General features: G+C 42.9%; 2 protein-coding genes across 3 annotated transcripts in view; one reads left to right on the top strand and one right to left on the bottom strand.

Moving 5' to 3' along the window:
* Window positions 1-465: 465 nt before the first annotated feature.
* On the bottom strand, window positions 466-1,089 carry LOC117093908 (forkhead box protein R1-like). The gene has a single exon (XM_033229337.1). The coding sequence runs from the start codon at window positions 931-933 to the stop codon at window positions 466-468; it is 468 nt and encodes a 155-aa protein (XP_033085228.1). The 5' UTR covers window positions 934-1,089.
* A 4,739-nt stretch (window positions 1,090-5,828) lies between these two features.
* The window catches only part of ZMPSTE24 (zinc metallopeptidase STE24), a 50,379-nt gene continuing 32,337 nt past the window's right edge, over window positions 5,829-23,870 (top strand). The window contains exons 1-6 of one of the 2 annotated variants that reach the window (XM_033226963.1): window positions 5,829-6,174; window positions 8,915-9,061; window positions 17,997-18,083; window positions 18,624-18,740; window positions 20,193-20,345; window positions 22,128-22,269. In XM_033226963.1, the coding sequence (XP_033082854.1) occupies window positions 6,052-6,174; window positions 8,915-9,061; window positions 17,997-18,083; window positions 18,624-18,740; window positions 20,193-20,345; window positions 22,128-22,269 (769 nt within the window). In that variant the 5' untranslated portion in view covers window positions 5,829-6,051. The remainder of the gene's footprint in view (window positions 6,175-8,914; window positions 9,062-17,996; window positions 18,084-18,623; window positions 18,741-20,192; window positions 20,346-22,127; window positions 22,270-23,870) is intronic. The other variant, XM_033226962.1, reaches the window with a different exon arrangement.

Here is a 23,870-nt window from a genome sequence, read left to right as displayed (position 1 = left end):
GCCTCCCGAGTAGCTGGGATTATAGGTGACCGCCACCACACCTGGCTAATTTTTTGTATGTTTAGTAGAGATGGGGTTTCACCATGTTGGCCCGGCTGGTCTGGAACTCCTGACCTCAGGTGATCCACCCGCCTTGGCCTGCCAAAGTGCTGGGATTACAGGCATGAGTCACTGCGCCCAGCCCAGAAGGATATATATATATATATATATATATTTTTTTTTTTTTTTTTTTAACTGAGGGTAAATTTAATAAAGCATTAGCTGGCTCCTGCTTCTTGGGGTTAAAGATCAAAGAGGAAGGGCATCACATCTGGCTGGCTCATGCACTGCTGGATACTTTCCAGCCGAGTGGAAGCCAAGGCGCGAGCCTCCTCCGCAAAACGGCGGTGTCCCTCCTCCGTCAACTTCCAGAGGCAAGATCGAGGCCGCGTGCTGGCCCCGGCCTGCATGCTGACAGGCACTTTCTCAAAGCTGTCTCGAAAACAGAGATTGTGACGGACAGTATTCTTCCAGCCTTCTGGGGCTGTCCGGAAAAAGGGGAAGTGTTTTCTCCCAAGTGCTGGGGGAAAAGGCAAAGCGCTTCCGAGGGGGAGACCACTTGCTGGAGGACTGGGACAGTGATTCCACCCCTGTGGCTTCTGAGCAGCTGGCATCTTCCTCCTTCTGTGGTGGCTGAGACAAGGGGAGTGTGCTTGTCAGATCCTCCCTCTTCCTAGGTCCTGGGACCTCCAGCTTTCCAGGGGGATACACGATGTTGGGGTTTACCCACATCCAGAGGTTGGGTTCATAATCTGGACCATCCTTATCAGGGTTGGGTTTTTTCTCTAGGGGTAATTTTGGTGGCTTAACAATTCGGAGTTTATACCTGGCAAGTTTCTGCTCGGCTAAGGAGAGGTGAGATGTGGTGAAGGCCAGAAAGAGCTCGTTCCCCATGTCCCAGTCCAGCAGTCCCGGGACCTGGCCATGGAGGCTGGCCCAGAAGTCGAGGTGTTGGAGCTTCACGTCCACCTTCGGGGCGGGGGCGGGCAGAGTTGCGTTGGCGCGGAGTGGGAGCGCGGCAGCTGAGGAGTGACCCTCACAGGCGCCTTCTCAAATGCGCCGCTCCGATTGAGTTACGTTTTTTTTTTTTTTTTTTTTTTAGACAGAGTCTTGCTCTGTTGCCCAGGCTGGAGTGCAGTGGCACAATCTCGGCTCACTGCAAGCTCTGCCTCCCGGGTTCAGGCCAGTCTCCTGCCTCAGCCTCCCAAGTAGCTGGGACTACAGGCACCCACCACCACACCTGGATAATTTTTTGTATTTTTAGTAGAGACACGGTTTCACCATGTTAGCCAGGATGGTCTCCATCTCCTGACCTCGTGATCCACCCACCTCAGCCTCCCAAAGTGCTGGGATTACAGGTGTGAGCCATCGCGCCCAGCCAAAAAAGAAGGATTTTGAAGAGTAGACTGATGTCAGGTAATGAAGGACCTTGAAGGTCATACCATATAGTTTGGGCTTTATACTGTCAGAAACGGACCATTATAGGGTTTTTGTTTTTGTTCTTTTTTAACAGAGTAACACAGAATTAGTAGCCTATATGAGAGACAGAACGTATGAGCTAGAAAGCAGAATGAGCTAGATGCAAAACAAATAACAGCTGTTCTTGTTAGGGTAACCAGGCTGGAGTACAGTGGCTTGATCTCTGCTCACTGCAACCTCTGCCTCCTGGGTTCAAGCAATTCTCCTGCCTCAGCCTCTGGATTATAGGCATCCACTACCATGCCTGTTTTTTTTCTTCTTGTATTTTTTTTTAATTTACTTATTTTTATTTTAGATTCAGGGGTACATGTGCAGGTGTGTTACATGGATATACTGCATGATGCTCTGAGCTTCAACTGAATCTGTCACCCAGGTAGTGAACATAGTATCCAATGGCTATTTTTTGTATTTTTAGTACAGACAGGGTTTTGCCATGTTGGCCAGGCTGGTTTCAAACTCCTGGCCTCAAGTGACCCACCCCCCTTGGCCTCCCAAAGTGTTAGGATTACAGGCGTGAGCCACTATGCCCAGCCAAGGGGGATCATTCTTTTCTTGGGGCCTGAGCACTTATGGCCAGGGCTTTAGTTAAGGGACCTTGAATGCTTGATAAGCAGAGAATCAAGGCAAGATAGGGGAAAAACTTGAGAGAGCAACTGTATCATATAGCTTAGGGTAGATGGACTACCCTACAGCAATGTCTATCACTCTAGGGATCATCATCTTTATCCTTCAAATTCAGTCATTTTCCTTTATTTATTTATTTATTTATTTATTTATCTATGTATTTATTTATGAGACGGAGTCTTGCTCTGTCGCCCAGGCTGGAGTGCAGTGGCGCAATCTCGGTTCACTGCAAGCTCCGCCTCCTGGGTTCACGCCATTCTCCTCAGCCTCCTGAGTAGCTGGGACTACAGGTGCCCGCCACCACGCCTGGCTAATTTTTTGTATTTTTAGTAGAGATGGGGTTTCACTGTGTTACCTCATGATCCTCCCGCCTCGGCTTCCCAAAGTGCTGGGATTACAGGTGTGAGCCACCGCGCCTGGCCCCTTTATTTATTTTTATAGAGATGAAGTCTCACTGTGTTGCCTTGGCTGGTCTCGAACTCCTGCACTCAAGCAATTATCCCACCTTGGCCTCCCAAAGAACTGAGATTATAGGTGTGAGTCAACACACCCTGCCAGCCTTTCTCCTTTAGCAAAAGCCTACCAACAGCCTGTTTTGAGGTTCCCATTTTTAGACTCCACATGGGTCAGCCCTTCTATTAGCACTGTCTTTCTGAAAAAAGAAACAAGTGATTATTCACTTTCCATAATTCACTAGTTCTCCACTGCCACCACATTAGTCTGCACTACCATCTCTCACCTGGTTTTTTTTCTTTTTTTCTGATATCCTTGGCAACTGCTAAATCATCTGGATTCTTGAAATGGCCTCCTAACTGCACTCCCTCCTTCCATTCCCCATTAAATTTATTCTCCACGTTGTAGTGAGGATTGTCTGCTGAAAATTCTGCAATGCTCTGCTCAAAATCCTGCAATGGCTTCTTCTTTCATTCTAAGTAAAAGTCTTTTAACTAAAAGACTGCATGATGGCATGGATCTGTACTCCCCGTCTTCCTTACTCTTTCCACAGCCTCTTGCCATTCCTCAGATACGATAAGCACTGGCCAATCTCAGGGCCTTTGCACTTCCCCTTCACTCTGACTGGCAGTTTCCTCAGATATCCACATGGCTTCTTCTCTTACTTTTTTGGGGGGTCTCAAATGCCAGTTAATCTGAGAAGGCTTCCTTGACCAACTTATGTAAAGCAGCACCCCTCACACCAACATGCTGTATTGCCTTTTTACTGCTTTTTCTTCATAGCACTTATCACCACTTCCACTTTTACTATTAAATATTTGCTTATTATTTATCAAACACTGCATCCACCCCAGCTAAGAATGTAAGCTCCAGGAGAGGGGCTTTGGTTCACTGCTATATCCCTGGCACCCGGAAATGCGTCTGGCATTTCACAGACATTCAGTATTGATTGAATGAATGAATTCCAGTCAGTCTTGGCTTTTTGAAACCTGGGCCTCCTACTCTCCTATCTCTTCAGACACGTGGTGACCGATCAATGCTATGATGCCCCTCTCCCAAGCAGTAGCTAACCTTTATTGGGCACTCAGAGCCATCTACATTGCTAGGAGCTTTACATGAATTTTCTCATTTGATCCTAACAATACAAGAAAGTAAGTACATGCTATGTTATTCTCATGTTACTGAGGAGGATCTGATGCACAGACAGATTAAATAACTTGCTAATACATAGTGCAGCCATGGCTGGCAATCAAGCAGCTTGACTCTAAACCTGTGCCCTTAGCCACAAAACTTGGGTGATAGAAGCTCCTGTGAGGCTTTGGACTCAAAGACAGCTGAAGACAAGAGTGAAGAGGGCATAGCAATGATGGCCTGAGGGAGAGAAAATTTTGAAAAAGTGTTTACCCCTCATATTTTTAAGTTGGTATCTAACAGGTTTCATCATAAATTCAAATAGTTGCAATGGATGTAAATTCTTGCAAATTATAAATACTGACATTTTAAGATAAAACTGTTAAATCATTGCAACTTTTCAAGATAAAGAATTTTAAAAACTTAAATCACTCTTTATAATGTATCCAAGAGAATCTACATAACTGAATAACCACCATATCCATTAAAACATACACTAATGAGCTCTTCAACACTGTTCTTTTATTATCTCTAACATATTTAGATTGTACTCTAACAAAAAAATGTTATTCAAATGTAATACTTTGATGTCTGAACAACCTTTTATTGATCACTTCTTGGCAATAAAAATACGACATGTAGTAAATTTTAAAAAAATTTCCTGTAACTTTATGGCTCTACGCTGGAATTCTTCTGAAGTGAGTAATCATCACAATAATCTTTAGTATATAATGGATCAAAATGACATGATTACAAATATCGATAATACATAGTTATAAAAGGTGAAATTCTATTGGGAACACATCTCTTAGACAGATGGGGCTGACCCACCAATTAATTCATTTATCTGGATGAATTCTTCCTACTGGTGGATTAACAGGGTTCAGTTTCAATTCTGTTGTTTTCACAGATACAAGTGCTGAGAAATGGTTTTACATAAACAAATAGGTAAGAATGCTAGTAGTTTTGTTGTAAGAATGTCAATCAATCGTTTGGTTTCTTTCTGAGTTGCATGCCAAAAACCAAATAGTGTTCCTTCATCAGCTGACAATTCAATAGGGCCACCATTCATTTTGTTGAAAGCAAAGAACTGGAAACCATCTGACTTGAAAAGAATTTGTTATCCTGTTATTAGAGTCATCCACTTTCTCTAGTGACTTTTAATTATACTAATTACTCTCAGAGGCATTTAGGCAGGGTTGAGAAATTCAAGATATTACTTTCAATACATCTTTAGCATCACAGTATCACGGTAATTTAAATATATTTTAGTTGTAGCTATTTAGCTCACTTTATTGTAAATAATAATTATGCTAATTAGCAACGATAGTATGTTTAACCAATTAATCATCAGATTAACTTTCGGTCAGAATAATTGACTTCACTTTTTAAGTCAAAGAAACGTACAGGTGTCCCAGTCACCATATTTCACTTCTGAATTCCAAGAGAGAAATGGCATTGCGCCTTCCTAATGCAAATTTGTACCCTAAAGTAAGACGCTTTCATTTCAGGTACGTCTAACCCACGCTATCCTTGCTTTGTTCCAGGGCACTCTTGCAGGGAAAACGCCCGCCTCTGACTACACTTGGGGTGGTTGAAACGAGATTTTCAAATGAAAATTCTCAACGCTACCGTCCACTCTCTCATACGCTTGAATTCCGAACACCCAATACTGGCCAAAATACTCCATTTCTAATGCCTGGTCTCGCTTTTGAGTTAGCTGTAATTCAGAGGCACGATTTTTAGAGACTGGGAAATCGGCTGCTGTCGCGTCCTTCCAAGCCACCTCAGGCGGGAGCCGCGGCCCACTCAGTCCGGTCCCAGCCCCGACTACCTGTCGCCTTGTTGGGGGAAGGAGGGCAGATACTGCAGCCCAGTCAAGGTAAGCCGCTGACCCAGGGGATGGAACTGCGGCTCTGGAGATTAGAAAGCCGAGAACTTCGCCGCGTTCACGGGCCCAGGAGGAAAGCCTGAACCCTAGACCGGAACCCAGCGTTAAGAGGTTGGGGAAGAATGTTGATGCAACACAGCTCAGTAGGGCCGGGAACTTGGCGTCTGGGTCCCCGCCCTCTTTGGGCCGGAAGTGAGGAAGGTGGGGCTGGGGGTTTTTCTATAGAAACTAAGAGGGACTGGGTAGAGTCTGCAAAGGAAAGAGTGTGTCTGTGACACTGCCAGCGGCGCGCAGAGGGAGGGATGGGGGCGGGTATCGGAATAGGGGCCCTCGGAAAGAACGGATATCGCTGTGACACCGCGGGGACGCTCTGAGGGGACGAGTGTCGGTGTGGCACCGGTGCACGCTGAAGGAGCCGGCGGAACCGGGTGGCCATGGGGATGTGGGCATCGCTGGACGCTTTGTGGGAGATGCCGGCCGAGAAGCGTATCTTCGGGGCCGTGCTGCTCTTCTCCTGGACAGTGTATCTTTGGGAGACCTTCCTAGCACAGCGGCAGGTGAGCCTAGACAGGGTCCAACCTGACCCCCACACCCGGCCAGCCCTGGACTAGCCTTGACTTCGACCCTGAGACTCTTGATTGCTCCAGTCCCTGCGCCAGTCTTGTCTCTGTGGTCCCTGCTGAGTCTTGTAACTTGGCCCGATGGCGGGCTGTGGCTTTGAGGGGGATCTTGGTGCGTCAAGGAAGTTTTCTGTAACGTTATCATGGGACCTGATCCCGTTAGGGCCTGGAGGAAGGCTTGGGCTCTCGTGCCCTCCCTGCAGCTTCTTTGGGATCCTTGGGCCCAGACTTGGCCTCCTTTATCTTTGGAATAAGCCTTCAAAAGGATTTAGACACCCAAATTCCTCCTGACATTTATGTAATCGTGCCTAACCATAGGATTTTGCAGTCCTTCCAAGAACTTGCGCCCTTAAAATGCATATATTATTTCTGCTGGAAAAAAAAAAACAAAACAAAAAAACCTTATCGGGCTGGGCGCGGTGTCTCATGCCTGTAATCCCAGCACTTTGGGATTACAAAGTGCTGGGAGGCCGCGAGGCAGGCGGATCACCTGAGGTCAGGAGCTCGAGACCAGCCTGAGCAACGTGGCGAAAACCCCTCTCTACTAAAAATAGAAAAATTAGCCAGGTGTGGTGGCGTGCACCTGTAGTCCCAGCTACTTGGGAGGCTGAGGCAGGAGAATCGCTTGAGCTGAGATTGCACCACTGCACTCCAGCCTGGGTGACAAGAGTGAAACTGGGTCTCAAAAAAAATTAAATTAAATTAAATATATATATATATATTTCTCATTTTTCATAAAATCATCATTTTAGTTTAAAGTATTAAAATGGTAAAATAGGCCGGGCGCGGTGGCTCAACCCTGTAATCCCAGCACTTTGGGAGGCCGAGACGGGCGGATCACGAGGTCAGGAGATCAAGACCATCCTGGCTAACATGGTGAAACCCCGTCTCTACTAAAAATACAAAAAACTAGCCGGGCGAGGTGGCGGCGCCTGTAGTCCCAGCTACTTGGGAGGCTGAGGCAGGAGAATGGCGTGAACCCGGGAGGCGGAGCTTGCAGTGAGCTGAGATCCGGCCACAGCACTCCAGCCTGGGTGACAGAGCGAGACTCCGTCTCAAAAAAAAAAAAAATAAAATAAAATGGTAAAATAGAAAGTGAAAGTTAACAATTTACCTGAGATAACCATGAATTAGAGATCTGAACTTTTATTTGTTTATTTTTAATCTTTATTTATTTATTTCATTTTAGACGGAGTCTAGCTCTGTCGCCAGGCTGGAGTACAGTGGCACGATGTCAGCTCACTGCAACCTCCGGCTCCCTGTTTCAAGTGATTCTCCTGTCTCAGCATCTCGAGTAGCTGGGATTACAGGCACGTGCCACCATGCCCAGCTAATTTTTGTATTTTTAGTAGAGATAGGGTTTCACCATCTTGGCCAGGATAGAATATTTATTTATTTTATTCAGAGACAGGGGCTCACTCTGCCACCCAGGCTGAAGAGCAATAGCGTCATCATAGCTCACGGCAGCCTCGAACTCCTGGGCTCAAACGACCCCTCCACCTCCACCTCAGCCTTCTGAGTAGCTAGGACCACAGGGGCAGCTCACTGTGCCTGGCTAATTTTTTGATTGTTTTGTAGAGATGTTGCCCCGGCTGGTGTGGAGTTCCTGGACTCAAGTCATCCTGCTGCCTCAACCTCCCAAAGGGCTGGGATTACAGGCGTGAGCCACCGTGCTCTACCTGCCCTCAGCTTTTATTGGCACACAACAATATATAGGGAAAGCATGTTGTAGTGGCCCATTATTTTGTTTGGTATCCATTCTCTGTATTACATTTCCTGGACTGAAATTACCCTTACCTTTTAGAATTTAGTATAATGAGAAAGTTGATCTTTCTCCTAAAGAGATAGAGTCTCTGTCACCCAGGGTGTAGTGCTGTGGCACAATATGGGCTTACTGCAACCTCTGCCTCCCAGGCTCAGGTGATCCTCCCACCTCAGCCTCCCAAGTAGCTAGGACCACAGATGCACACCACCACACTCTGCTAATTTTTGTATTTTTTGTCGAGACGGGATTTCACCACATTGCTCAGGCCAGTCTCGAAATCCTGGGCTCGAGGAGTCCTGCCCGTGCCTTCCAAAGTGCTGGGATTATAGGCGTGACCCAGTGTGCCTGACTGAAAGTTAGTCTTTTCTCACAGACCTGATATGTTTCCATCTGGTGCTCCTCAAGTTTCTGGCATTTAGGACCAAATTTAATGAGCAGCCTCAGTATCTGTTCATACTTACGATTAGCATGTGTGCTTCTCCTTTCCATGAATTTGTTTTCCGTATTATAGGAGGTATGTAATACCCAGAATGAGTAGTATGTGTTACAAAGTTGTGATGTTACAACTTTGGTTTACATATACAAACTGAAGTGTGGTGACAACCCTGATTATAGTTTTACCAGTCAGCTAACCTCAGGTTCTCTTGTTCTGCTTTTATTTTCCTGCATCAGTCGTTTCAGTGTTTAATGTACTTGATCAAGTGCAATATTTGTGTAGGTATAAAGCAAATTCAACAGAAATAAGTGGCAAGCCATAACCCATTCAATGTTTGATCATAAATGACTATTATAATAATCGACTGTTTCACTAAAGTGTTTTCTTTAAAATATTTCAGAGAAGAATATATATTCTTTTTTTTGTTTTTTTATTTTTATTTTTATTTTTATTTTTTTTTTTTTATTTTTTTTCAGAGAAGAATATATAAAACAACAACTCATGTACCACCAGAATTAGGACAGATCATGGATTCTGAAACATTTGAGAAATCTCGACTGTATCAACTGGATAAAAGCACTTTCAGCTTCTGGTCAGGACTCTATTCAGAGATTGAAGGCACTGTGAGTAATTTACTTCTTGGAGAGACAGTCTGTCAAATTGTTTAATACTTCATAATGGTTGTTTTCATTTTCATATTTTTGTAACACAAAAGAGGGTGCTACACTTACAAGTCCCAGCATGCTTTCTTAACCTTTGTTATTGGTAGTAATGGCTGTGGAGCAAAAAAGACAGAAACATAACTGCTTAGTCAGTTTAAAACTACAGAATATGGGAACTATTACCCTGAAGCCAGGTAGAAAAAAGATCCTCTTCCATTAGGATCCAGCTGAGATGTCATGTCTTCTAAGAAACCATTTGAAACTCCCTGCCTGATGAATGTGGGTAGGGTAGCATCCTATCATTATTCCTGTCAGAGTACTTATCGCATTATGTTGAATTCGCCTGGATTTTTTTTTTTTTCTTCCGGCACAGTCTCGCTCTGTCACCCAGGCTGAAGTACAGTAGCGTGATCTTGGCTCACTGCAACCTCTGCTTCCCAGGCGCAAATGATCCTCCCATCTCAGCCTCTCGAGTAGCTGGGACTACAGTTGCATGCCACCACACCCTCTCAAAGTGCTGGGATTACAGGCATGAGCCACTGTGCCTGGCCCGATTTGACTGTTTAATTGGCAGACTGGTAGTTCCTTAAAGAAATAGTACTTTAAGGTCTTGTTCATCATTTTATACCTAGTGCCTGGCATGTAATCAGCATATAGTTCCTATTTACTGAATGAAATAATGTGGGGTTTCTTTTTGTTGTTGCTTTTTTGTTTTGTTTTGTTTTGTTTTTGTTTTTGTCTTGCTCTGTCACCCAGACTGGAGTGCAGTGGCACGATCTTGGCTCACTGCAACCTCCGCTTTCTGGGTTCAAGCGATTCTCCTTCCTTAGCCTCTTGAGTAGCTGGGACTACAGGCATGTGCCACCATGCCCGGCTAATTTTTTTGTATTTTTAGTAGAGATGAAGTTTCACCGTGTTAGCCAGGATGATCTCAATCTCCTGACCTTGTGATCTGCCTGCCTCATCCTCCCAAAGTGCTGGGATTATAGTCATGAGCCACTGTGCCCTGCCACTTTTTTATTTTTATCATCCTGATCATCATCATCATCATTTCTCTAGAACTTTTAGATCCACTAGTACCAGTAAGAGAAAGATTCCTAAATTTAAAAGAATTATGATCAGATACCATCATTGTTTCATGAGTTAAAGAAACTGGCTTTATGTAGCTGTGTTAAATGACAGAATTGTGTAGCTCATCACAAAATTTTTCTTAACAAGTATGGAATAATAAGACTAGTGTGGTTAGATCCAAATTATTAGAAACTGCGCTTATTTCTTCAAGGTGATGGAAAATGGCAATGCTTCTAGAAGAGTTAAATTTTGGTATTTAGAAAAATTAATAAATGATTTGGAAAACAAAATCTCATTGGTTTTGGGGATACACAGCTATTGCTGTTAAGTAATCTTTTCAATAATGACTTGGCTTTAGTTAATTTATCTGAGCATTTCTTCTGTTAGGAACAGGTCACAAGTAGGAAATCATCCTTCAGAGACAGATGGAAGTAGAAGTGGTTAATTTAGACACTATTCTTTCTTTTTTTTTTTTAATAGATGAAAGAGAGTTTACTTATGTATTTATTTAATGGCCTTGGTCCAAAAAAGACTAATGGGAGCTCAAAAAATAATTATAGTAACTTTAAAAAATACATTAAGCATATCCAAGATCTTAAATGTATTATTTTCCCCAAAAGCTAGCTGCTTCCAAACTTGATTTAATATTTTGCATGTTTTCCCTCCATTGCTTGGTAAGTGTATTTGCCTCTCCTTTCTGCAATCGATGTCTGACAGCTGAGTTTTGCTGTTTTGTCAACTGACATTTCCCCTTCTGTTTCACCAGTTCCAGAGGAATTTTTTTTTTCCTTTTTTTTTTTTTGAGACGGAGTCTCGCTCTGCCGCCCAGGCTGGAGTGCTGTGGCCGGATCTCAGCTCACTGCAAGCTCCGCCTCCCGGATTTCCGCCATTCTCCTGCCTCAGCCTCCGGAGTAGCTGGGACTACAGGCGCCCGCCACCTCGCCCGGCTAGTTTTTTGTAGTTTTTAGTAGAGACGGGGTTTCACCGTGTTAGCCAGGATGGTCTTGATCTCCTGACCTCGTGATCCGCCCGTCTCGGCCTCCCAAAGTGCTGGGATTACAGGCTTGAGCCACCGCGCCCGGCCTCCAGAGGAATTGTTGAACAGCTTACAACACTGCCTGAAGAAGTAATACTCAGAGTTCTTGTTCTATACTGATTAATAGCTCCCATATTTTTCTTCATCTCCGAAAGGTCTGAATTCTCTGTTTAATGATGACAAGGCAATTAGATGAGATAGCCACTATTGTCTTTCTGATGTTTGCTTCTTGGAAGTCCTTTGACTTTACCCCCTACAGGGCCATAGTAAAATGATAGGAAAAGCATTTTCAATCTCCTTGGTTGTCCCTGGTAAATAGTGCCAGGAAAGATAGACAGTAGCTTGGTAATTATGGTTGGTGACTGTTTGTTTTAGGAGATAACAGAAATAGGGAGAATACGTATATAAAGTGAGAGCTTTGTAATGTACTGTGGCTCAAACTAGAAGCAGTACTGATGGGCTAAGGTTGGGAACAGTAATAGTCGTCATGATTTTCACTTCATACATAGTTTTTATATTTATTGTTTGATGTTTACAACAGTGAAGTAGAAAGGATAGGCATTATTATTCCCTTTTTATGGCTGAGGAAGCAAAGGCTTGGATAAATTAAAGGGCTTGCATGTTTAATGGCCAGGGGACATGCTAATAAGTAGGATAACTGGGTTTCAAACTCTGTTCTTCTGAGTCTTTATAATGACATTGAAAAAACCATTCTTGAAACTCTGAAGACTGCAACATGAATGTGCTAAATTTATCTCTGGGGATTTTGTGGCTGCATTTACGCTTGGCAGGAAGAGTATTTTGGGTAACTCTGAAACCTTGTTTTGTTTGGAAACAAGTTCATTAATTTCTATTTGATTAAAATTAATAGGTTTGTATGTTTTGATCACAGAGATCAAGTGAGAAGATTAGTTTCGACTTTTTTTTTTTTTTTTTGCCATAGTACTTTCTACCTGATGGAACCTAAATAGAGTCCTTGTGTGGCCAGTTATGGTTGCCACTGTTCACATAAATATGACATTGCATCCACACAGAAAATGTCCAGCCTCTCTGAGACACTTTCTCTGATATTTCACAGATATCAGTAAAGGGCCCACTGAAGAAATGGAGTGGTTGGGGAGCAGAGTAGGGCAGAGTTGAAAAGTTTAAATTGTTGCTTCTGTAATTTTTGCATGTTTCTATGTGAGCAGTTTCACCTTCTTGAGCCTAAGTTTTCTCATCCTTAAAATGAGAAGTGGGCTGGGTACGGTGACTCACACCTGTATTCCCAGCACTTTGAGAGGCCGAGGTGGGGCGGATCACCTGAGGTCAGGAGTTTGAGACCAGCCTGACCAACATGGCGAAACCCTGTCTCTACTAAAAATACAAAAATTAGCCTGGCTTTTTGGCACGTGCCTGTAATCCCAGCTACTCAGTAGGCTGAGACACGAGAATTGCTTGAACCCAGGAGGTGGAGGTTGCAGTGAGCTAAGATTGCACCATTGTACTCCAGCGTGGGTGACAGAGCGAGACTCCATCTCAAAAATAAATGAAAATAAAATGAGAAGTGTGTGGATGTTAAGCCATACCTTGTATGGTTTGTGGCAAGGACTAAGCGAGTGAGGTAATGTAAATGAAGCTCAATGCATAGGAATTACTTAGTCATTGGGTTTATTTGGACAAGTTACTTTAACCTCTCAGTTAAAGTAACCTTTCAGTTAAAGAGTTTCAGTTGCCTCATCTATTAACTAGAGATGATTATACCCTTTTCCCTGCCTGCTTTTCAAGACTGTAGTAGTGAAGCCAGGCATGATGACTCAATCCTGTAATCATAGCACTTTGAGAGGCTCAGGTGGGAGGATCACTTGAGCCCAGGAGTTGGAGACCAGCCTGGGAAACATAGTGATACCCCATCTCTGCAAAAAAATTTTTTTAAAAATCAGCTGAGTGTGGTGATGTGCACCTGCAGTTCCATGTCCCTGGAGGCTGAGGTGGGAGGGTTGCTGGAGCCCAGGAGGTCGAGGCTGCAGTGAGCTGTGATCACACCACTGTACCCCCACCTGGTGACAGAGTAAGATCCTGTCTCAAAAAAAAAAAAAAAAGTAGTGAAATATATATGTGAAAGCACTGGAATTATTTTTTCTGGGGTCATTAATTTTGCCATAGAACAACCCTGGGAGCATACTTTGTGAAATTATCAACATAGAGACATTGTAGAGTTCACTATGCTTTGTTTTTCAGTCCCCAGAAGAAACTAAACAAGGTTTGCAGTATCAATTTTCAAATGCATTTATAGATCATTCAAAATTCACATTAAAACTATCCTTAATGCTCATTTAAATACTGGACTTTTAATAATAGTTGCTCTAGCCTTTACTAAAAGCATTATAAGTCCTTATTATACATTATTTTTTTTTTTTTTTTTTTTTTTTTGAGGCGGAGTCTCGCTCTGTCCCCGGACTGGAGTGCAGTGGCCAGATCTCAGCTCACGGCAAGCTCCGCCTCCCGGGTTTACGCCATTCTCCTGCCTCAGCCTCCCGAGTAGCTGGGGCTACAGGCGCCCGCCACCTCGCCCGGCTAGTTTTTGTATTTTTAGTAGAGACGGGGTTTCACTGTGTTAGCCAGGATGGTCTCGATCTCCTGACCTCGTGATCCGCCCGTCTCGGCCTCCCAAAGTGCTGGGATTACAGGCTTGAGCCACCGCGCCCGGCCTATTTTTTTTTTTTTTTAATTTTTTTTTTTTTGAGACAGTCTCGCTCTGTTGCCCAGGCTGGAGTGCAGTGGCGCGATCTCGGCTCACTGCAAGCTCTGCCTCCTGGGTTCACACCATTCTTCTGCCTCAGGCTCCTGAGTAGCTGGGACTACAGGTGCCCGCCATGACAGCCCGGCTAATTTTTTGTATTTTTAGTAGAGATGGGGTTTCACTGTGTTAGTCAGGATGGTCTCGATCTCCTGACCTTGTGATCCACCCACCTCGGCCTCCCAAAGTGCTGGGATTACAGGCGTGAGCCACCGTGCCCGGCCAATTATACATTATTTATTAGTATTGGGAATTGGCTGAAAGAAATACCATCCCAGGTCAATTACTTAAACAACTAGAGCATATGTCAGACAGTGGTGTCTTTTGGGAAAACAAGATTTATGTCTAAGATTGAGTTAGTTGTAGTAAAGAGGAAATACCTGGAGGTAGTGTTAGGGGAGCCTTTTGAAAAGCAATTTATTGGGGCTGAGTGCAGTAGCTTACGCCTGTAGTCCCAGCACTTTGGGAGGCCACAGTGAGAGGACTGCTTGAGGCCAGCCTGGGCAACCTAGAGATACCCCATCTGTACAAAAAATTAAAATTAGCCAAGTATGGTGACGCATACCTATAGTCCTGGCTACCTGGGAGGCGGACATGGGAAGAGCCTTTGAACCCAGGAGTTAAAAAATACAGTAAGCTATGGTCATAACACTGCTCCCCAGCCTGAGTGACAGAGTGAGACTCTGTCTCTTAAAAAAAGAAAACAATTTATTAAAGCAATGATTTTCAAACTTTAATATATATCAGGTTTACCTAGAAACTGCTGGGTCCCACTTCCAGCTTCTGATTTGGTACATCTGGGGTAGGGCCTGAGACTTTGCATTTCTATGAAATTCCCAGATGCTGTTGCTGCTGTCCAGAGACCATGTTTGAGACCCATGATATTAAAGCAATCCAATGTACTGGTAACAGTCTAAAAGATGAATAGTTTAAAGTGTGGGTGAGATTGTGGGGAAACAGAAATACTTGAGTACTGCTGATGGGAGTGTAATTTGTTATAAACACTTTACGAAATATCCTGATAATATGAAATAAAGTTGAAGTCCACCATGGATGGATCTAAGAAAATTTAGAGTATAAAAAGCAAATCGTAGACTGATACATACAATATGATGTCATTTATATACGTTCTTTAAAAGCATACATAAATCACTATATTATTTGTAGATACATATATGAAAATGGGAATTAGATAGGAAGGATACCCATGAAATATGATAGTACCAAAAGCCCTGAAACCATGAGGAACTATGTCTGAACCAATGTGAATATTGTGCTTCCAGTCAAGGAATGTGATTGATCATTGTGCTCCTAAGGTCCTGTCCTGTAGAGAGAATAAATAAATTGATTCCTCTTGACAAATGAGTTGCACAAAGTTGTATGTGTTTTGGGCAGTAGAATTTCTTTTTTTTTTTTTTCTTTTTTTTTTGAGACGGAGTCTCGCTCTGTGGCCCAGGCTGGAGTGCAGTGGCCGGATCTCAGCTCACTGCAAGCTCTGCCTCCCGGGTTCACGCCATTCTCCTGCCTCAGCCTCCCGAGTAGCTGGGACTACAGGCGCCCGCCACCTCGCCCGGCTAGTTTTTTTGTATTTTTTTTTTTTAGTAGAGACGGGGTTTCACCGTGTTAGCCAGGATGGTCTTGATCTCCTGACCTCGTGATCCGCCCGTCTCAGCCTCCCAAAGTGCTGGGATTACAGGCTTGAGCTACCGCGCCCGGCCTAGAATTTCTTTTTTTTTTTTTTTTTTTTTTTGAGACGGAGTCTCACTCTGTCGCCCAGGCTGGAGTGCAGTGGCCGGATCTCAGCTCACTGCAAGCTCCACTCCCGGGTTTACGCCATTCTCCTGCCTCAGCCTCCCGAGTAGCTGGGACTACAGGCGCCGCCACGTCACCCGGCTAGTTTTGTATTTTTAGTAGAGACGGGGTTTCACCGGGTTAGCCAGGATGGTCTCGATCTCCTGACCTCGTGATCCGCCCGTCTCGGCCTCCCAAAGTGCTGGGATTACAGGCTTGAGCCACCGCGCCCGGCCCTAGAATTTCTTAAACGTGCATTCTTTTCAAATTTTGAACTGCTTCCTAGCTCCTAATGTCCTGGTTATTTAGTGAATGTCTGTGTTCACTTTTTCTGCCCAAGACCAAGACAAAGGGTGGTGCTGAGGAAGAGACTTCTGTGAAAGCCTGGCCCCTACCTTGCCTCTTCCTGACCCAGCAAAGACACAGATAATCCCATTCTGTTCCCCAGTTTAGTAAGTGGACATGACTCTCTACTTCTGTGCTTTGTCCTGATGGAAGAGGACTGTTTTCTTTCACAGAAAAGGCAATTATGGAGCCATATTAACATGGTTCAGATTCCATTTCTATCACTCATTAGCTTTTGGATTTTGAACTTCGTTGTTGTTGTTGTTGTTGTTGCTGTTGTTTGTTTTTGAGACAGGGTCTCATTCTGTCACCCAGGCTGGAGTGCAGGCACGATCATGGCTCACTGCAGCCTCGACCTCCCAGGCTCAAGCAGTCCTCCTACCTCAGCTCCCCCAAGTAGCTAGGACCACAGAATTGTGCCACCATAATCGGCTCAGTTTTGTATTTTTTGTAGAGACAAGTTTCACCATGTTGTTCAGGCTGGGTCTCAAATTCCTGAGCACAAGCAATCTGCCTGCCTTGGCCTCCCGAAATGCTGGGATTACAGGCATGTGCTACCACACCCGGCTGTTTAATCTTTCTAAGTTTAGTTTGTGATTTTGTTGTGGTCTTTTGACAAAAGTGTTTTTTTGTTTTGTTTTGTTTTAGAACAGCTTTTTTTTTTTTTTTTTTTTTTTTTGAGACGGAGTCTCGCTCTGCGCCCAGGCTGGAGTGCAGTGGCCGGATCTCAGCTCACTGCAAGCTCCGCCTCCCGGGTTTACGCCATTCTCCTGCCCCAGCCTCCCGAGTAGCTGGGACCATAGGCGCCTGCCACCTCGCCCGGCTAGTTTTTTGTATTTTTTAGTAGAGACGGGGTTTCACCGTGTTAGCCAGGATGGTCTTGATCTCCTGACCTCGTGATCCGCCCGTCTCGGCCTCCCAAAGTGCTGGGATTACAGGCTTGAGCCACCGCGCCCGGCCTAGAACAGCTTTATTGAGGTAATTAATGTACCATACAATTCACATACCATACAATTCATCCGTATAGAGTGTACAGACAAAAATGTTATTTTAACTGCTTAAATTTAGTATCTCAGTGGTTTGTACTCATCTAAATGCATAATTTATGCTAAATGTTAAATAGGTCTTTTTTTTTTTTTTTTTTTGAGACGGAGTCTCGCTTTGTCGCCCAGGCTGGAGTGCAGTGACACCATCTCGGCTTACTGCAAGCTCCACCTCCTGGGTTCACGCCATTTTCCTGCCTCAGCCTCCGAGTAGCTGGGCCTACAGGCACGCACCACCACGCCCGGCTAATTTTTTGTATTTTTAGTAGAGACGGGGTTTCACCGTGTTAGCCAGGATGATCTCGATCTCCTGACCTCGTGATCCACCCACCTCGGCCTCCCAAAGTGCTGGGATTACAGGCGTGAGCCACTGCACCCGGCAGGTCTATTTTTTTTTTAATTAATTTTATTTTGTTATTTTATTTTATTTTATTTGAGACAGGGTCTCACTTTATTGCCTTGCTGGAGTGCAGTGTCACGATCACAGCTCACTGCAGCCTTGACTTCCTAGGCTCAGGCAGTCCTCTCACCTCAGTCCCCCAAGTAGCTGAGTCTGCAGGTACTATCAGGCCCAGCTAATTTTTAAATTTTTTGTAGAGATGGGGTCTCCACTCACCTTGGTGCCCAGGCTGGTCTTGAATTGCTGGCCTCAAGCCATCCTCCTGCCTCGGTCTCCCAAAGTGCTGGGATTACAGGCATGAGCTACAGTACTGACCTCTTTTTTTTTTTTAATAGATGATTATTTTGTCCTTTCTTTCTTTATACCATGTTTTCTCATATGATAGTTTCTAGTACTATTCAACTGCGAACAAAGTATGCTTTGTTTTATAGCTTATTCTTCTCTTTGGAGGAATACCTTATCTCTGGAGACTTTCTGGACGGTTCTGTGGTTATGCTGGCTTTGGACCAGAATATGAGGTATGTGATTATTAGCATATATTTGTCATGGTATTTCTTTTGGCTTGGGAGGCTTTCTACCAAAGTTAATTTTTTGGCTTCTGCCAATGTTAGATTTGCCTGTCTGTCTGCGTAGTCCTTGGTTACCCATGCTGTATTGGCATAACATGAGTTATGATAACAAATCCCAGAATATCACAGGCTTATTTGCAATGGTTTATTTCTCAATCACATAATAGTCCAGTGTGAGTATTTTTAGTTATCAGGTGACTTTCTTCCATGTGGTAAGCCAAGAATCCAGGCTCTTTATCTTAGGGATTTGTCTATATGATTTAAGGTACCTTTCATATAGTGCCTGTGTAGTAAAAAAGGAATTGTTTTGTTTCTTGTTTACGTCTCTCAAAAGTAAACTTTTTTGAAGGCAGGGATGATGTTTCAGAGCTTGTATTATCCATAGAATCAAGCATATTGCTTGGGATGTAGTAAGTGCTCAGCAAATACTTGTTGATTTGTTTGCTAGTAGTTCATAAAAACTGGATTTTTGTTTTTTCTTTTGCTTAGATCACTCAGTCCCTGGTGTTTCTGCTGTTGGCTACACTTTTCAGTGCATTGACTGGTTTGCCATGGAGTCTTTATAATACTTTTGTGATAGAAGAAAAACATGGTTTCAATCAACAGGTATAATAAAGAATAACAAATGTTCTCTTTTAATGTGAAAAACTTCTGTGCTTTTATCCTGTGCTGTTTATAATTTAAATATAATTTACTATTTCAGAGTATGAATTGAGAAAAAACGGAACTGCAGATATGGTAAAGATCATAGCTGAAAGTCTTGGGAGCCACGGTGGCTTAGGCCAGTTGCCCTGGCACTCGGGGAGGCGAGGTTGGCCTACACATTCAAGGCCAACCTGGTCAACGTTGATTAAAAAACATAAAAAGAAAAAAAACTTAGGCCGGGTGCAGTGGCTCATGCCTGTAATCCTAGCACTTTGGGAGGCTGAGGCGGGCGGATCACAAGGTCAGGAGATTGAGGCCATCCTGGCTAACACCGTGAAACCCCGTCTCTACTGAAAATACAAAAAATTAGCTGAGCATGGTGGCGGGCGCCTGTAGTCCCAGTTACTCAGGAGGCTGAGGCAGGAGAATGGCGTGAACCCAGGAGGCAGAGCTTGCAGTGAGCCGAGATCTCGCCACTGTACTCCATCCAGCCTAGGTGACAGAGCAAGACTCTATCTCAAAAAAAAAAAAGAAAGCCTCTACTGGGTACAGTGGCTCACACCTGTAATCCCAACACTTTGGGGAGGCTAAGGCGAGAGGATCACTTGAGCTCAGGAGTTCAAGACCAGCTTGGGCAGTATAGTGAGACTTCTTCTCTACAAAAAAATTCTAAAAGTTAGCCAGTTGTGGTGGCATGCACCTGTAGTCCCAGCTACTTGGGAGACTAAAGCAGAAGGATTGCTTGAGCCTAGGAGGTTGAGGCTACGGTGAGCCATCATTGTGCCACTGTACTCCAACCTGGGCAACAGAGCCAGACCCTGTCTCTTAAAAAAAAAAAGAAAGAAATTTATGTTATAAACTCTTTTAGCACTAACGTCTATTGTTTTTCAGCTACTGATAATCATTTGTTTGTTTATGACAGGGTCTCGTTCTGTCGCCTAGGCTGGAGTGCAGTGGCAGGATCATGGCTCACTGTAGCCACGACCTTCCAGACTCAAGCAATCCTCCCACCTCAGCCTCCCTAGTATCTGGGACTATAGATGAATTATACTACACTGGGTTAACTTTTTTTTTTTTTTTTTAATTTTTAGTGACAGGGTCTCACTATGTTGCCCAGGCTGGTCTGGAACTACTGGACTCAAGCAATCCTCCCATCTAGGCCTCCCAAAGTGGTGGAATCACAGTCGTGAACCACTGCATTCGTCCTCAGTTAATAATGGTTAAATGAATTTTCACCTGTAAGATGCAGGACATTTACTCATTGTCTTAAGCTGCCTAATGTCATATAAGATAGTTTCACTGCATGTTAATTTAAAAATTGCTTTAATAGTGTATCCTTTGTAGTTATTTATCAGTTATTCAAAAAGCGAAACCAGTTTCTCAGTTTCTTGTGGTAATGTTTTCTTTTTGCAGACTTTGGGGTTCTTCATGAAAGATGCAATCAAGAAATTTGTTGTGACTCAGTGTATTTTGTTGCCTGTGTCTTCACTTCTACTTTACATTATTAAAATTGGGGGTGACTATTTTTTTATTTATGCCTGGCTGTTTACATTAGTTGTGTCTCTGGTGAGTAAAATCTTTATTTCATTTTCTTTACAAAAGTTCCTTGGTGAGATTACTGTAATCTTCAATGGCATGTAAACAGTTCTTAAGAAGCAGCTGAAATATAAATAGGTGCTTATATACATTTCCCCTTTGGTTTCTGCTTTTGATTATAGAAACAGGAGTGTTGACTGACCATAAATTTCCTTCTCCTTATGCTAACTCTTACAGGTCATAGAAACTAGTTGTTAGTCACTTTTAATGATTCAGTTGTCAGGCAGTTTTGGGTTGCGCATTTGTGAGTTCCCACCAGAATGACTAAGTATGATAATTTAGTGACTCCTGACTGACCTCCACTGCCTAAAATCATGGTTATTTTGAAGAGAAATGAGATTTAAGAGGGACAAGAGAAAGAAAGCATATATTTAACTGGCTTTCTTCTGCTTCCCTTCACCTGCCTTTCCCTTCCCCGTTAGACACTCTCTCCCTTCTTTGCCCCATCTACTTCCCCTTCCCCTTCTATCTTTAACGCATTCTTCTTCCTTTCCTTCTCCTTTGTCTTCCCTTGTCTCCCCAACTGCCACCTATTCCTGCCTCTCTTCTTCTCCTTTCCTTTTCCCTCTCACTCTTTTCCCCCTGATTTTCCCTCCCTCACATCTCCTATTCCTCTTCTCTTTCCATACTCTCAAGTGCTTCACAACACAAACACTACAACACAGGCAGAATGGTCTGTTCAGGGCCAGGCACAGTGTCTTATGCCTGTAATCCCAGCACTTTGGGAAGCCAAGGTGCGAGGATTACTTAAGCCCAAGAGTTTAAGACCAGCCTAGGTAACACAGTGAGACTGTGTCTCTACAAATAATAACTTTTTAAAAACCCAAATGAAAAAGACCAAAATGGTCTGTTCAGTACACCCAGAAATTATCATCTATCAGCTCTTCAACTCCACTGATGGCGAGGTTTATTTTATTTTATTTTTTTTAGAGACAGGGCCTCCCTATGTTTCCCAGGGTGGAGTACAGTGGCTGTTTCACAGGCATGATCATAGTGCACTACAGCCTTGAACTCCTGGGCTCAAGCAATCCTCCTGCCTCAGCCTCCCGAGTAGCTGGGACTACAGGTGTGTTACACCACGCCCCAGCTGAGGTTTATTTTAGTCTGAATTATGTAATGCTCATTGTTTCATTTTCCACTGATGGGATCAAGATCAGAAAATGGGCGGTAGTTGGATTTATAGGTATCTATTGTATGGCAAATTAAAGTACGAGGAAAAAGAGCAGAGAAAATGCTCTAAAAATGCTTAAGGAAGTGCTTTTTCAACCACATTGTACAATTATGAACTACAGGTAATTAATTTTAGCTGATAAGCCAACCAAGTAACAGCATACAATCAAGTTCTACGAATTCTTTTTTAGGAAAGACTTCAGGTCTATTGTGATTACGCTAAAAGGCAGAACTGCGTGTTATGATTGGCTCACGAAGCATCAGAAATCCCCAAGATAGTTTTGAAAGGACTATACTTATTACCACCTAGAGATTTTAATCACTGTTAGTAGCATTATCCTCTAAAATAAAATTCATGGGTTTACTCTGTTATCAGACTACTCATTTCAATTTAATTCATCAGACAGATATTATGCTCTTACTATCTGGTACTATTTGGGCCTGGGAATACCAGAGCAAGGAAGTTCCTTGTTCTGAAGTTTGAGATCAACATAATTGTTTTAATATAATTTAATCTGTATAATAAAGAATGGTTTTTCTTTAAGAACATGTTTATATGTTGTTCTGACATTTGCTTTTCAGGTTCTTGTCACAATCTATGCTGATTATATTGCCCCTTTATTTGACAAATTCACACCTCTGCCTGAGGGAAAACTTAAAGAAGAAATTGAAGTGATGGCGAAGAGTATTGACTTTCCTTTGACGAAGGTGTATGTTGTGGAAGGTAAGGCTACCTGGGGATAAGAAGGTTTTATTCAAGTGGTTTGTTTTGATACTTTATTCTTAAAATTTTAATAAAAGAATAAATCAGTTTTTGTTTTTTTCTTTTTAAACTTTGTTATTTAAAGGCTAGGAGTTTACCTTTTGGCTTTTTAAGATTTACAGAAATTGATAACATAGGCCAGGGGTAGAAACTGCTGGCTTGATGCCAAATCCTGCTCTTGTCTGCAGCTATGTTTGTTTGGTTTTACAGTATTGTTTTGAGTTTTTGGCCAAGGTTTTTTCACTCTCTGTTATATTATGTTATATGTTAGACTGATTTATTCACTTCTATTATCTGCCTGGTTCTTTCAGGTAATTAAGTTGAGCTCTTGACTAGTCAGATTCTGTTTAGTATTAGTTTGGAGGCTCTTAAACAAAGCCAGTGTTAGTGACCTTGTCTCCTCCAACAAAATATCCAGTGTTCTGGAGGACTCACCTGAAGATTGATTACCAAAGACTGCAGTACCGTCGAGTACTGCAGACTCGTTATACTCTGCTTTTTTGATGATTGCTTTTGAGATTTAAGTGGTCTCTTGACTGCTACTCAAATTTGACTTTCCATTAACACCCCGTCTATTACTTTCTCTGACTACCAAAGTCTCAAAGAAGCCTACGGAGATGTAGAGAGAAACTGTTGTAAGGTTCTATGACTTTCAGAATGTATAAGGTCCATATAATGAATGTAATAGTTCTGCCCCTACCACTTGCCAGTTATGGGATCTTGGACAAGTAACTTCACCCTTCTGGGTTTCAGTTGTGTTTCCTCTAAGCTATGGTTTCACAAATGTTTTTTTGTAAAGGGCTAGATAGTAAATATTTTAGGCTTTGTGGGCCACTTGTTCTCTGTTGCAACTATTCAATGCTACTATTATAGCGCAAAAGCAGTCATAGACAATACTAAACAAATGAGCGTGGCTGTGTTCCAGTAAAACTTTATGAAAATAAATGGCAGACTGGATTTGGCCTGTGAGTTGCAGTTTGCTGATCCCTGCTCTAAAATAAAATATTACCAGTGAGAAGCAGCTGTGTTAGATGAAGAACTAGAAACTGAGAAGCAATCACAGGGTTAGAGGAAAATAGAGATGGTCACAACTGAAAAGAAGGAATCAACAGCAACTGGAAAAACTTAGAAATTTCAGACATTTAGTGGCTCCTGAGGATATATAGCCCAACTAAAGCCACAATTGGAGTAGCTTTAAAGTCTGTGGAGAAATGGTAGAAGAGTAAGCTAGTTCATACTTACTTCTTTAGCCTCTGAAATAACTACTGTTTTTTGTTTTGTTTTGTTTTGTTTTTTAGGTAATATTAAACTAAAAATTTAATCACTAATCAGTACAACAGAATAGTCTCTAAGCAGCTTTTACTAAAGGAGCAACCTAAGCTGCTGATCCCTTAAGTTATAATCAGATAATGTGAAATAATAGCTAATGCTATTGACAGTGGAGGTAGTCAATAGACTATGTGAAATATATCGGTACTATTTTCTTTTTATCTTTTTTCCCCCCCTACAACATCCAGAGTGTGAGAGCTATTTTCATTTTGGATAAAATAGTCAGGGAAGGC

The sequence above is a fragment of the Trachypithecus francoisi genome, unplaced genomic scaffold, assembly GCF_009764315.1.
Source record: "Trachypithecus francoisi isolate TF-2019V2 unplaced genomic scaffold, Tfra_2.0 Lachesis_group12, whole genome shotgun sequence".
Classification (NCBI taxonomy): Eukaryota; Metazoa; Chordata; class Mammalia; order Primates; family Cercopithecidae; genus Trachypithecus; species Trachypithecus francoisi.
The sequence above is the reverse complement of the archived record's forward strand: the minus strand, read 5'-3'. Positions and strand labels throughout refer to the sequence as shown.